The 15,561-nt window shown below is 37.4% G+C and overlaps 1 protein-coding gene across 3 annotated transcripts in view; it reads left to right on the top strand.

Annotated features, from left to right (window-relative positions):
- The window catches only part of GABRA3 (gamma-aminobutyric acid type A receptor subunit alpha3), a 228,850-nt gene that overhangs the window by 174,931 nt on the left and 38,358 nt on the right, over positions 1 to 15,561 (top strand). For all 3 annotated transcript variants that reach the window (XM_043897578.1, XM_043897577.1, XM_043897579.1), the window contains exons 6-7: positions 398 to 480; positions 14,927 to 15,070. In XM_043897578.1, coding sequence (XP_043753513.1) covers positions 398 to 480; positions 14,927 to 15,070 — 227 coding nt within the window. The remainder of the gene's footprint in view (positions 1 to 397; positions 481 to 14,926; positions 15,071 to 15,561) is intronic.

Raw genomic sequence — 15,561 nt, 5'->3', positions numbered from 1 at the left:
AGTTTCAGAGTCAGACACAACTGAGTGACTGAGTGTACGCTCACACATGCAAATAAATTGCTATCAGGACTGAATGACTCAAAACCTGGTGTTTCCATTACTTCTTTGGTGGGGAGCTAAGGGAGCTCAGCTAGGGCAGATAAATGAGACTTGTTTTCGTAAAGGTAGTAAGGTGGATTCATATCTGATCTAAAAATCTGAATACTGAATGCTGCTTTGAGGGCTCTCTAGTTCAGTTAATCCATCCCTTGTGTTCATAAAATCTTAGATCTCAGTGAACCTAAACAAACAAATTTTTGGTTTTTTAGCAGTACTCCACTGCTGGTGAATGGAAACAGAGCTCCATGTTTAATACCATTCACTTTAGCTTAATTTCATATTCTGTTCTTCCTTTTAGGTTAACAATTCATGCCGAGTGCCCCATGCATTTGGAAGATTTTCCTATGGATGTGCATGCCTGCCCACTGAAGTTTGGAAGCTGTATGTATTTTCCTACTTTCTGTTTTCTGATCTTCCCCCCACCCCCACAAAATGCCATAGTTCCTATTCTATCCCTTAGTAGTTTCAAAAGAGACCTTTAATTTGGGCTAGTATGTAAGTGGGGAAAGGGAGTGGGATGGAGTAGTACTAACTGATCAGGAGGAGATTTAACCTTTAATAGAGTTTTCATTTTAGGAAGCAAACCTTATTTCACCATTTTAGACTAATTTTTTTGTCATTAGGTTGAAACATTAACATCTGTTTCCTAAATTATCCATAAGACAAGTCAAGACAGAGCTAATATAAGCACAATAATAGCTTCCTAAAGACAATATCCTTCAAACAGAAGGTGTTTATATTTTTAAAACGCCTATTCTATGTGCATCCTCGTATAGTTCTATCTAAGTCTCTATAGCGAATGATAAACAGTAAGAGATGGGAAATTTTCTCCTTTTAAGAGAGTATTGCCCTTGCCAGTAGCTGTAAATCTGTCAGAGAAATAAGTAGATACATAGCCTATTTTCAGATAATTAGAAAAATCAAAATTGAGTAGAATTTGACTGAGTTTCTGACTAAGAATTTCAGAGTAAGTTTAATTTGGGAGTCATCAGAGCAATAGTGGCAGACTTTATTTTTGGGGCTCCAAAATCACTGCAGATGGTGACTGCAACCATGAAATTAAAAGATGCTTACTCCTTGGAAGGAAAGTTATGACCAACCTAGACAGCATATTAAAAAGCAGAGACATTACTTTGCCAACAAAGGTCCATCTAGTCAAGGCTATGGTTTTTCCAGTGGTCATGTATGGATGTGAGAGTTGGCCTATAAAGAAAGCTGAGCACCGAAGAATTGATGCTTTTGAATTATGGTGTTGAAGAAGACTCTTGAGAGTCCCTTGGACTACAAGGAGATCCAACCAGTCCATCCTAAAGGAAATCAGTCCTGAGTATTCATTGGAAGGACTGATGTTGAAGCTGAAACTCCAATACTTTGGCCAACTGATGCAAAGAACTGACTCATTTGAAAAGACCCTGATGCTGGGAAAGATTGAAGTCAGGAAGAAAAGGGGACAACAGAGGATGAGATGGTTGGATGGCATCACTGACTCAATGGACATGAGTTTGGGTAAACTCCAGGAGTTGATGATGGACAGGGAGGCCTGATGTGCTGCAGTCCATGGGGTTGCAAAGAGTCGGACACGATTGAGTGACTGAACTGAACTTGGAGCAATATATCATGGTCTGTGTTTATCATCTCTAAATTATATTTATCTCTGTATTTTAATGTAGAAAGTGCATTTGAAAAGACCCAAATAATTATGTGTGACATATTTTTTTCAATCATTGTCAAATATTTACAAATTATCTCCTGTGGGCCAGGCTCTATTATAGGAGTTTGGAGTGTATCCATGAATAAAACAAAGACCCTGCCCTTGTGGAGCTTATATAGAGGAGAGAGTGATGGCAAAAGAGAAAATAAACATTAGATTAGAAAGTAAAGTATTAAGTATGTTGTAAAATGAGAAGCACCATAAGAAGACATAAAAGTACTGCAGAATAGGGTGGGGTCAATCATGTCTAGGTAGAAGACAGGCATTGCCATTGAAATTTAAAATAATCAATGTAGTCTTCTTTGAAAAAGTGACATTTGGGCAGAAAGTTTGAGGAGGCAAAAGGTTTAACAAGACAGATATTAGTGGAAATAATTCTGTAGTTATAGGGAACAGCCAGGGACAAGACCCTGAGTCAGAAATGTATCTGACTTGTTAAAGGACATCAAAGTGCCAGATGTGAGATCAAAGAGGGGGTCAGGTCATCTGCAGTCGTGATGGACAGTAAAGCGCTTTGAATTTTATTCTGAGGGAAAATGGAGTTATTGGAATATTTTGATATATTATCTGATTTTTGGTTTTTAAAGAATCATTATGTTAAAAATATTATGACTAAGTATGAGAAAGATAGAAGCAGGGAGTCCAGTTAATAGGTTATTGCAATGTTTCAGCTGAGAGATGTTGATGGCTCAGATCAGAGTGATGGTGGCATAAGTGGTAAGATTCTGATTCTGGATATATTGTGAAGGACAATCCCAAAGGATCCTCCAATGAATTAGATATAGAATACCACAAGAAGAGAACTCAAGGATGACTTATAGATTTCTGTCCTAATGGATTTACTATCAAGTTAGGTAAGTATTACTTCCGTTCTGTGTAGGATAGAGTTGTTTGTGAGTGAACAGAGGTCCCCTCATGAACAATTAGGAAACCTAGAGCTGTTGAGCAATAAGGATTGATAAGGCTAAAATTCTGGCGATAGGGTAGAACATCCTTTATTCTTGGTGTATGTTAGTTGCTCAGTTGTGTCTGACTCTTTGCGACCCCATAGACTGTAGCTCGCCAGGCTTCTCTGTCCATGGAATTCTCTAGGCAAGAATCCTGGAGTGGGTTACCATTCCCTTCTCCAGGGGATCTTCCCACCCCAGGGACTGAACCCAGGTCACCTGCATTGCAGGCAGATTCTTTACCGTCTGAGCCACCAGGGAAACCCCTTCATTCTTGGTGGTACTTTCCAATTCTGGCCATGGATTGCAGCTTGGAATTCAAGTTTTGCCCTGACCATAGGGGTGCTGCTGGATGATATATATATAAAAAGTAATAGAAAATGAACTTATGGTTGGCGGGGTTGCCAGGGGGAAGGGATAATTAGGGGGGTTGGGATAGACATGTACATACTACATTTAAAATGGATAATCAACAAGGACTTCCTGTATAGCACAGGGAACTCTGCTGAATGTTACATGGCAGCCTGGATGGGAGGGGAGTTTGTAGGAGAATGGATACGTGTATATGTATGGCTGAGCCTCTTTGCTGTCCACCTGAAGCTATCACAACATTGTTAATCAGCTATGCATGCTAATTCACTTCAGTCGTGTCCAACTCTTTGTGACCCTTTGGACTACAGCCAGCGAGGTTCCTTTGTCCATGGGATTTCCCAGGCAAGAAGACTGGAGTGACAATTGGCTATACTCCAATATAATATATAAAGTTTAAAATTTTGTTTCAAAATGACTCTCCATTAGCAGTATACATGGCTATAAACATACACTTATAATAAGCAAAATCAAGTGATCAGATCCACATATATTCCTGTGCTGATACTTGGAATTTCACCACTTTTGACTCAGTGTACCAGCATTTCCTGTTCTTGCTTTGACTTGACATTAGTAGATTTCTTTAATCCAGTAATGATTCTATATCTATTGTTAAGCTTTAATTTTTATAGGAGAATTATAATACCTTTTCCATTTTGCTTATTTCTCAACTATTTTTCTAAATATTTGATTTTCAAAATATATATATACATTTCCCAACAAATGCCAGGAAGGAAATTACACATAGAAACAATAGTCAGGATAGTAGTTACACTTGATGGGGTTTATGCTTGATAAGGGACACAACTAGTGCTTCTGGGTGCTGAATATATGGAATGTAAGTCTGGTTTCAGGAAAGATATCTAGTATGTGTTAGTCGTTCAGTTATGTCCAACTCTTTGTGACCCCATGGAATGTAGCCCACTCCAGACAAGAATACTGGAGTGGGTAGCCAATCCTTCCTCCAGGGGATCTTCCCTACCCAGGGATTGTTCACGGGTCTCCTGCATTGTAGGCAGATTCTTTACCATATGAGCCAGCAGACTGGATATTTAATTGAAGTTTCATCCATTTAGATGGTATTTAAAGGCATAAGGCTGGAGGAGCTGCCTGCATGTAGATAAGAGTGTCAAAGACTATTTCCTGAATCACTATAACATTTAGAGGCTAAAGAGAAGAGAATAACTCAGTAAATGTGAAGGATAGGACAGGTGTAGTAAGAGGAAACTTAAGGGAACATACCGTCCTAGAAGCAAATTAAGTATATTAAGAAGGAGAGAGTGGTTTAAATTCTTAAGTGGGCAGTTAATATTGACTTTGAAAACTAATAAGGAAGCAATTCTGGAATGGTAAAGTGAGAACTTCTGAAAATCCACTCTTCCATAAAAGCAACAAGAACATTTTCAAAAGTTGTCAAAATTAACTTTCTCCAAACTCTAACCAAAGGCTCACAACAGTCTGAGGAGTGTTAGTCAAGAGAAATGGCTGATTCACATTAAGGCGAGAGAACCATGTTCTGATCCTCTTCACCCCCATACTGAAGAAGCCTTGAAGATTTCATAATGATAAAAAGGACCAATTCATCAGGAAGATATAACAATTATAAAGATGATTGTACCTAGAAACCCAAAATGCACAGAGAAATACTGACAAGAATAGAAAAGGGAAATAGACAATTCAATAGTAAAAAAAAAAAAAAAAACTAAATATTTTATTTTATTTTATTTTTTTTATTAGTCGGAGGCTAATTACTTCACAACATTTCAGTGGGTTTTGTCATACATTGACATGAATCAGCCATGGAGTTACATGTATTCCCCATCCCGATCCCCCCTCCCACCTCCCTCTCCACCCAATTCCTCTGGGTCTTCCCAGTGCACCAGGCCTGAGCACTTGTCTCATGCATCCCACCTGGGCTGGGGATCTGTTTCACCATAGATAGTATACATGCTGTTCTTTTGAAATATCCCACCCTCACATTCTCCCACAGAGTTCAATAGTCTGTTCTGTACTTCTGTGTCTCTTTTTCTGTTTTGCATGTAGGGTTATCATTACCATCTTTCTAAATTCCATATATATGTGTTAGTATGCTGTAATGTTCTTTATCTTTCTGGCTTACTTCACTCTATATAATGGGCTCCAGTTTCATCCATCTCATTAGAACTGATTCAAATGTATTCTTTTTAATGGCTGAGTAATATTCCATGGTGTATATGTACCACAGCTTCCTTATCCATTCGTCTGCTGATGGGCATCTAGGTTGCTTCCATGTCCTGGCTATTATAAACAGTGCTGTGATGAACATTGGGGTGTACGTGTCTCTTTCAGATCTGGTTTCCTCAGTGTGTATGCCCAGAAGTGGTATTGCTGGGTCATATGGCAGTTCTATTTCCAGTTTTTTAAGAAATCTCCACACTGTTTTCCATAGCGGCTGTACTAGTTTGCATTCCCACCAACAGTGTAAGAGGGTTCCCTTTTAGCCACACCCTCTCCAGCATTTATTGCTTGTAGACTTTTGGATAGCAGCCATCCTGACTGGTGTGTAATGGTACCTCATTGTGGTTTTGATTTGCATTTCTCTGATAATGAGTGATGTTGAGCATCTTTTCATGTGTTTGTTAGCCATCTGTATATCTTATTTGGAGAAATGTCTGTTTAGTTCTTTGGCCCATTTTTTGATTGGGTCATTTATTTTTCTGGAATTGAGCTGCAGGAGTTGCTTGTATATTTTTGAGATTAATCCTTTGTCTGTTTCTTTATTTGCTATTATTTTCTCCCAATCTGAGGGCTGTCTTTTCACCTTGCTTATAGTTTCCTTTGTTGTGCAAAAGCTTTTAAGTTTCATTAGGTCCCATTTGTTTAGTTTTGCTTTTATTTCCAATATTCTGGGAGGTGGGTCATAGAGGATCTTGCTGTGATTTATGTAAAAAACTAAACATTTTAATGTTCCACTTCCATAGAGCAACTAGACAGAATATCAACATAGAAATAGAAGATTTGAACATGATACAAAGCAATTAGGTCTAATTAGCATTTATATTGCACTCTACCAAATAATATCAGAACACCCATTATTCTGAAGTGCACATGGAATATTTTCTGTAGTAGACTGTATGTTAGGCCTTAAAACAAGATGCAGTCAGTTTAAAAGTACTGAAACCATATGAAGTGTGTTATCTAACCTCACTTGAATGAAATTAAAAATCAACTATGGAAGGGAATTTGGGAAATTCACAAATATGTTGAAATTAAACAGCATACTCCTAAATAAAAAAAATGTGTCAAAGAAAAAATCATAAGGGAAATTAGAAAATATTTTGAAATTAATGAAAATTATGTACAAGGTAAATACAGCTTAAAGCAGTGTTTAGAGGGAAACTTATAACTGTATCAAAAAGAAGAAAGATCTAAAATCAATAACCTGAACTTCCACCTTAAAAGAGCAAACTAAATTCAAAACAAGCAGATAGAAGAAAATAATAAACATTAGAGTGAAATTAAATGAAACAGAAAATAGAAAAACACTAAAGAGAATCAAATATTGTAAAAGCGGTTTTTTGAAAAAAATCAATAAACTGATAAACCTTTAGCTAGACTGATGAAAGAGAGAATACAAAACACAGATGCACAAAACAAGAGAATAATCAAATCATGAAATAAGGACATCACTACTGATCTTACAGAAATAAACAGGATTATAAAGTAACACAAGCTGCAAATTATATGTCAACAAATGAGAAAGCCTAGATGAAATGGAAAAATTACTACTAATACACAAACTACTGGAAGTGACTGAGAAAAAAGTAGACATTTTTATTGGACCTGTAACAAGAGACTTAATTAGTAATTTTATAACTTCCCACAAGCAAAAACCCAGACCCAGATGGTTTCACCACTGAATTTTATCAAATATTTAAAGAAGAATGAATACTAAGTCTTCCCAAAGTCTTGTATAATACAGATGAGGAAGAACATTCAGTCAGGTCAGTATTACCATGATACCAAAACCAAAGATCACAAGAAAAGAAAACTACAGACAAATATTCTTTATGAATTCTTTATGACTATAGACATAAAGATCTTCAACAAAATAAATAAAATAAAAACCAAATAAAAAAGCCTATAAATGAATTACCCACTATCTTCAAGTGGGATCTATTCCAGGGATATAAAGTTGGCTTTATATCCAAAAATCAATCAATGTAATACACCGTATCAATAAAATAAAGGACAAAAAAGCCACATGATCATATCAATAGTTGCATAAACACATATACCTCATGCCAGAAGTCCAAATCTGTCCTGATTTGCCAGTAACTCTCTGACAGAGGAGCCTGGTGGGCTACAGTCCACAGGGTTGCAAAGAGTCAGTCACAACTGAAGCAACTTGGCACACATGCATACTTGCCTATAACGTACCCTGTAACTTTGGATATTTTAAAATCTTGACAGTTTTAAGTATTTGAATTAGTTATAAACCTATGGAGTGTTTAATTAAACTTGGTTTCATAGTATGCCAACCTTAGGCTGTAGTTGTTATGTTCATCAGAACTCTGGTATTCTTACTGAATATGCCCAAACCAAGCTGATTATTTTTTCTCTGAAACCTTCTTTTATGTTTTGTGTCTTGGTTTAGATCCCATGATCAGGTTGTTGTTAACCTCTTCAACCTCATCTCATATCTCTTTCCCCTTTCCATTGGCTTTCTTCCAGTTCCTAGAGCACTATAACACTGCAGAATATTTCCCACTCAGAAGAGCTTACACTTTCTGTTTTTTGTTTGTTTGGCGCCTGAAATATTCTCCATCGAACTCTGGCTTTTGCTCATCTTCTGTTTGTCTGCTAAAAAGTCACCCCCTCAAAGGGATCTGCTCTGATCACTGTATCTAATTAAACTCCTCCCCACCTCATAAACTCTTATTTTTTATAGCACTTATCACTGTATGATATTATCTTCTTTATTTACTTACATATTTTCTTTCTGTACTAGACTATAAATTCAATGAAGGGTTGGGACCTCAAATGTCTTATGACTCCTGTACATTTACCATCTAATATAATGTCTCAGTATATGAGTGACTGAATCAAGCAATCAAGCAATCAGTTTCTGACAGTATGAGTTCAAAGGGAATTCTTGCTCATTTGTGCTGTTGTAGCAACAGTGATTTTTACTTCCCATATTCCTAGAGCCTGGCACATACCAAGGCTCAAGTAACAGAAGGAGGCATTTGGCAAAGCAACCAAAGGCAAGCAGATGCTTGTGGCATCATAGCCAATACAATATATGTTCAGGGGGCCATTCTGGGAGTGCTGTAGTTCTTATTGTCTGATAGGTCTCCTTTCTGCAGCATCCATTCCCCACACCTGTCTACCTTTGCCCCTCCATGGGGAAAAAAAAAAGATCAAAATTGAGGAGAAGGACTCAATTGGGAGGGAAGTTGAGGGTTTAAAGAAACCCATGGGACAGGGAGGGAGAAGAGAAGAAAGAGGAGGCTTGAAGGGAAAGACTTCTATTCCCCAATGGGTAAATGAATTCCATCATTAGTCAAGTACTTGCAAAAGTTACAAACTCATGGTCATCTAGAATCCTTCCTTAGACTTCCTCCTTTCCTTTCTTGAAAGTGAAAGTCACTCAGTCATGTCTGACTCTTTGTAACCCCATGGACTATGCAGTCAATGGAATTCTCCAAGCCGGAATACTGGAGTGGGTAGCCTTTCCCTTCTCCAGGTGATCTTCCCAACCCAAGGATCAAACCCAGGTCTCCCACATTGCAGGCAGATTATTTACCAGCTGAGCCACAAGGGAAGCCCAAGAATACTGGAGTGGGTAGCCTATCCCTTCTCCAGGGGATCTTCCCAACCCAGGAATCCAACTGGGGTCTCCTGCATTGCAGGCGGATTCTTTACCAACTGAACTATCAGGGAAGCCAAGTCATAGTTATATTCTGCCACTGAGATCTCCTCCTTGTTCCACTCAATTCATCCCACTAATATTATATATTGTGTCCTAAATGCCATTTACACAAAACATTGTGATGACCTTTTTAACTACTGTTTTGGCTTTAGTTTCATTCTTTCCAACCAGTCATCCATACTGCTGGTTGAACAGTCTTTCTAGAGCATACGTCTAGCCATGTCATCTCTATTTCAGTCCTGTCCACAAGACCTTATAGCCTATGGACTAAAACACTTATTTCATTTTTAAAAAATTTAAAGTACAGTTAATTTAAAATATTATATTACTTTCAGATGTACACCATAGTGATTCAATATTTTGATAAATTATATTCCACTTACAGTTATTATAAATTATTGGCTGTATTCCTTGTGCTATGCAATATTTTATTGTTACTTATGTACTTTATATATAGTGGTTTGTGCCTCTTAATCCTCTACCCTTATCTTGCCATCTCCTAGTTCCTCTCCCCACTGATAAGCACTAGTTTGTTACCTGTATCTGGGAGTCTGTTTCTGTTTTCTTACATTCATTCAAGTTCAGTTCAGTCGCTCAGTCATGTCCGACTGTTTGCGACCCCATGAATTGCAACATGCCAGGCCTCCCTGTCCATCACCAACTCCCAGAGTGTACTCAAACTCGTGTCCATCGAGTTGGTGAGGCCATCCAGGCATCTCATCCTCTGTCATCCCCTTCTCCTCCTGTCCCCAATCCCTCCCAGCATCAGGGTATTTTCCAATGAGTCAACTCTTCCCATGAGGTGGCCAAAGTATTGGAGTTTCCGCTTCAGCATCAGTCCTTCCAATGAACACCCAGGACTGATATCCTTTAGGATGAACTGGTTGGATCTCCTTGCAGTCCAAGGGACTCTCAAGAGTCTTCTCCAACACCACAGTTCAAAAACATCAATTCTTCGGCGCTCAGCTTTCTTCACAGTCCAACTCTCACATCCATACATGACCACTGGAAAAACCATAGCCTTGACTATATGGACCTTTGTTGGCAAAGTAATGTCTCTGCTTTTTAATATGCTGTCTAGGTTGGTCATAACTTTCCTTCCAAGGAGCAAGCATCTTTTAATTTCATGGCTGCAATCACCATCTGCAGTGATTTTGGAGCCCCCCAAAATAAAGTCTGACACTGTTTCCACTGTTTCCCCATCTATTTCCCATGAAGTGATGGGACCAGAGGCCATGATCTTAGTTTTCTGAATGTTGAGCTTTAAGCCAACTTTTTCACTCTCCTCCTTCACTTTCATCAAGAGGCTTTTTAGTTCCTCTTCACTTTCTGCCATAAGGGTGGTGTCATCTGCATATCTGAGGTTATTGATATTTCTCCTGGCAATCTTGATTCCAGCTTGTTTTTCTTCCAGCCCAGCATTTCTCATGATGTACTCTGCATATAAGTTAAATAAGCAGGGTGACAATATACAGCCTTGACGTACTCCTTTTCCTATTTGGAACCAGTCTGTTGTTCCATGTCCAGTTTTAACTGTTGCTTCCTGACCTGCATACAGATTTCTCAAGAGGCAGATCAGGTGGTCTGGTATTCCCATCTCCTTCAGAATTTTCCACAGTTTATTGTGATCCACACAGCCAAAGGCTTTTGGCATAGTCAATAAAGCAGAAATATATGTTTTTCTGGAACTCTCTTGCTTTTTTAATGATCCAGCGGATGTTGGCAATTTGATCTCTGGTTCCTCTGCCTTTCCTAAAACCAGCTTGAACATCTGGAAGTTCACGGTTCATGTATTGTTGAATCCTGGCTTGGAGAATTTTGAGCATTACTTTGCTCGTGTGTGAGATGAGTGCAATTATGTAGTAGGATTTTTGAATATTGTGCTTTTATTTCATTTGTTTCAAGGTATTTTAAAAAATTTCCTCTCTGATTTTTCTGTTGACTCTTTGGTTTTTTTATTAGCATGATGTTTTAAGTGTTTATGTAATTGTGTTTTCTCCATTTTTCTTCCTATCATTGATTTCCAGATTCACGTTATGTGGTTGGAAAATATGCTTGATATAACATCTATCTTCTTAAACTTATTGAGACTTGCTTTGTGGCCATCATGTGTTCTATCTGGAAAACTTCCCTGTGTACAGAAAAGAATGTGTATTCAGCTGTTTTGGATGGAGTGTCCTTTAGATATCTATTAGGTCCAACCAAGTTATAAGTTGGTGGTTTGCAAATATCCTTTATTTGACATAATAAGTGTTGTCTGTTGTTTTAGGCACTAAGTCATGTCCAACTCTTTTCCGACTTTATGGACTGTAGCCCACCAGGCTCCTCTGTCCATGGATTTCCCAGGCAAGAAAACTGGAGTGGGTTGCCATTTCCTTCTCCAGGGAATCTTTCCAACCCAGGGATCGAACTCACATCTCCTGCATTGCAGGCGGATTCTTTACCACTGAGCCACCAGGGAAGCCCATAATAAGTGTTAATTTCTTTCAAAATTATCCTCCAAGATTTGAAATTTGGGAGATGTTACACAGAATTCCAATTCATTTATTATTATTATTTTATGAAATCAGAAGGTAGGACAACACTGAGCTCAAATCTCTACAGGACCACAACCACATGGGGCTGAAAAGTGTCTGTCTCTTTAGATGGGCACTTTCTACTCCCTCACTAAAAACAGGGTACAATGTCAGTTGCCATTAGTCAACTCACTTACATTCTTGGTTTATATGTGGTAGAATTAAGAACTCCTAGTAGAATAAAGTGGAAACTGACATAGTTGTTGTACCGATAACTATAAATATTTTAAATAAATAGAAGATAGACTGAAAGGACTATTTCAAGAAAGATTGTGAGTTTTCATTTCCTAGTAAAAATGAATATTTATACACAATTGCTTTGCATACAAAGTACGCTTTTGTTTGAAGAAATAAAACTTCAGATATCAACATTATGCAATCCATTATAAGAACCATAATTGATACGTTTAAAAAGATGTACAGTGAAAATCTTAAAACAGACTGAAATTTAAAAAACAATCAAATAGATTAAAATTTCAACAGGTTTGTATTTGAATGTATACATTAAGTGTTGCTGCTGGGAAATGTAGTTATATATTAATTAAGCAATTAACCTTCACAGGCATCAAAATATTTTATAGATGTCAAATTTATAAAAATGATTTAATTGCAGCAGTAACTATATATTTAATCAAGTATTTGTGTCAGTGAATTGAAGAAATGACTGAGAACATATACAGTGCATATTATGTGGAAAAGTTAGATTTCTTGTGGCATTTTCCTTCATCATTTATAAGAGCACAGATTTTATTTATTTATTTATTTATGTTACTTTACAATATTGTATTGGTTTTGCCATTTTTTTTTTTTGCCATACATTGACTTGAATCCACCATGGGTGTACAATACCATAAAGTTATGTGTATTTTCTCATAATTTCAATGAGAATTTTGATGTGCCTGAGGAACTTTTGGGCATGTGGCCCATTATAAACAAATCAGGAAATGTTTTTCTTGAATATATTGAAAATAGTTCTAAAACTGTAATATAAGCAGATCACAGTTAATACATATGTTTTTGTCAGACTGTTATGAAATACATATCCAACATTTCAAAGTTTTGTAGGGATACAGAATTTACATTTGTTCATTGGTAAATTCACTAGCAATTATTTGCTTTGTGGTATAAGGTTTAAATAGAGCATGTTATGGACATGATAGCTGCCACCATGATTTGGAGATCTCTGAGTGAGTTGAATAATAAACAGCTCAAAAATGAATGAAAAGGGTGAGCAGTATGGCGGTCAGGTTCCCTTTATAATGATCCTAGATATCTGAGTTAGGGCATGGTGCTCACCCCAAATATAAAACCCACTGTGCTAAGAATTGATCTGTGTCCAGAAAGAAAGCAACTCTATTCCTTTAAGATACTAACTATAACTAAATAACCTCATTCCTCATTCCCTCACCATTTTCTTACCCACACCCCTGTTAAAATTAATCTGTGCTAAGTTCCATACTCTAATTTGAAATTCCAAATACAAGACCTGATATTAATACCCTGATACAAAAGAAATGGTGGCAGGTTTCTGGTTTGCAAGTTAAACTAGATTAAACTTATAAGTTTCAAAATATAATTATAATCATTAGTTATTGCTTTTTTAATTTATAATTTTTCATTTTTAATTTAAAATATCCCTAACATGATTTTTACCATAATTCATATGCTCATCCCATAATAATTAATAATTAAAGAAAATTTTATTACATTTCTAGAAGTTTATTTTTCTTACAACTAGCTTAATTAGGTCATTTAAGATATGTCTCTAGCTCCTGTGGGCATTTGAATTTGTGACATTTGCATTACATAATATTTTAACCATTCCTCCCCTTGCCGCCACTCTCTATCCTCCAAGAGAAGGAAAACTTTATAAAGGTTTATTGGCAGTCCAGAAGACTGTGAGTCACTGTGAGTCTTCTGGACTGTGACCACTTTGGGTTTATTTCTGTGTGTCCAGAGTTGTTGTTGTTTTTCAGTCACTCAGTTGTGTCTGACTCTTTGCGATCCTGTGGACTGTAGCACACCAAGCTTCTCCATCCTTCACTATCTTTCGGAGTTTGCTCAAACTCACGTCCATTGAGTCGTGATGCCATCCAACCATCTCATCCTCTATTGCCTCCTTCTCCTCCTAACCTCAATCTTTACCAGTGTCAGGGTCTTTTCCAGTGAGTTGGCTCTTCATATCAGGTGGCCAAAGTATTGGAGCTTCAGCTTCAGCATCAGTCCTTCTAATGAATATTCAGAGTTGATATCCTTTAGGATTGACTGCTTTGATCTCCTTGCTGTCTAAGGGACTTTCAAGAGTCTTCTCCAGCATCACAGTTTGAAAGCATCAATTCTTCGGTGCTCAGCCTTCTTTATGGTTCAACTCTCACATCCATACATGACTACTGGAAAAACCATAGCTTTGATTATACATACCTTTGTTAGCAAAGTGATGTCTGCTTTTTAATATGCTGTCTAGGTTTGTCATAGATTTTCTTCCAAGGAGCAAGTGTCTTTTAATCTCATGGCTTCAGTCACCATCTGTAGTGATTTTGGAGCCTTAAGAAAATAAGATGTGTCACTGTTTTCATTGTCTCCCCATCTATTTGCCATTAATGATGGGACCAGATGCCATGATCTTAGTTTTTAAAATTTTGAGTTTTAAGCCAGCTTTTTCACTCTCCTCTTTCACTTTCATTAAGAGTCTCTTTAGTTCCTCTTTGCTTTCTACCATTAGCATGGTGTCATCTGCATATCTGATGTTATTGACATTTCTTCTGGAAATCCTGATTCCAGCTTGTGCTTCATCCACCTCAGCATCTTGCATGATGTACTCTGCATATATATAAGTTAAATAAGCAGGGTGACAATATGCAGCCTAGATGTACTCCTTTCCTAATGTTGAACCAGTTCATGTTTCCATGTCTGGTTCTAACTGTTGCTTCTTGACCTGCATGCAGGTTTCTCAGGAGGCAGTTAAGGTGGTCTGGTATTCCCACCTCCTTAAGAATTTTCCAGTTTGTTGTGATCCACACAGTCAAAGGCGTTAGTATAGTCAAAGAAGCAGAAGTAGATATTTTTCTGGAATTCTCTTGCTTTTTCTGCAATCCAATGGATGTTGGCAATAGTGTCCAGGGTAAACTATTAATAATTATTCAACAAGTACTTAATACAAGCATGGATAAATGTAATCCATTTTAAGACAGACCACATATTAAAAAGTGTTTTGGGATGGGAGTTGTATTTCAATCTCATATGAGTTTACTATCAAAGATAATCATTTTCTTTCCCATTCCCTTTTCCTTCTTGACTTTTTTTGCCTTAGATGCCTATACAACAGCTGAAGTCGTTTATTCTTGGACTCTTGGGAAGAACAAATCTGTGGAAGTGGCACAAGATGGCTCTCGACTGAATCAATATGACCTGCTGGGCCATGTTGTTGGAACAGAAATAATCCGGTCTAGTACAGGTATTTATTTATTTTATTTAACAAGTATTTTGTAACCTGTAGCACATATCCATAACTGTTTTAAATGCTTATAATAACTTATGCTAAGGAAACAGTCTTGTAACGTAGGTAGCATTAGGTTAAGGAAAGTGAGGCATACAGATGTTTAGTAATTTGTTCTATGTCACAGTTATGTGATGTCAGAGCCAAGAGACGAACTCAGGCAGATTGGCTTCCAAGACCATGCTTTTAACTGTGATGCCCTCCTGTCTCTTGGTGGGTTAGAAGTTCAAGGTCTTTAAGGCTGGACTGTGATAGAAGAGAAAGCAAAGGGAAGCCACAAAGTTGGGAGAGCTAAACTTTGATCCTAAAGGTTTCATGAAAATGTTGCTTAGCTCCACCAATACAGAGGTGGCAAGAACACAGCCAGGAGGTCCAGGAATGAGCCATGGAATTATTTTCTTAAGTGAATCCCATTTCAGAAACAAGTGTGTCTAGCAAACGTTGCCAGG

This window comes from Cervus elaphus, chromosome X, assembly GCF_910594005.1.
Source record: "Cervus elaphus chromosome X, mCerEla1.1, whole genome shotgun sequence".
NCBI lineage: Eukaryota > Metazoa > Chordata > Mammalia > Artiodactyla > Cervidae > Cervus > Cervus elaphus.
The sequence above is the reverse complement of the archived record's forward strand: the minus strand, read 5'-3'. Positions and strand labels throughout refer to the sequence as shown.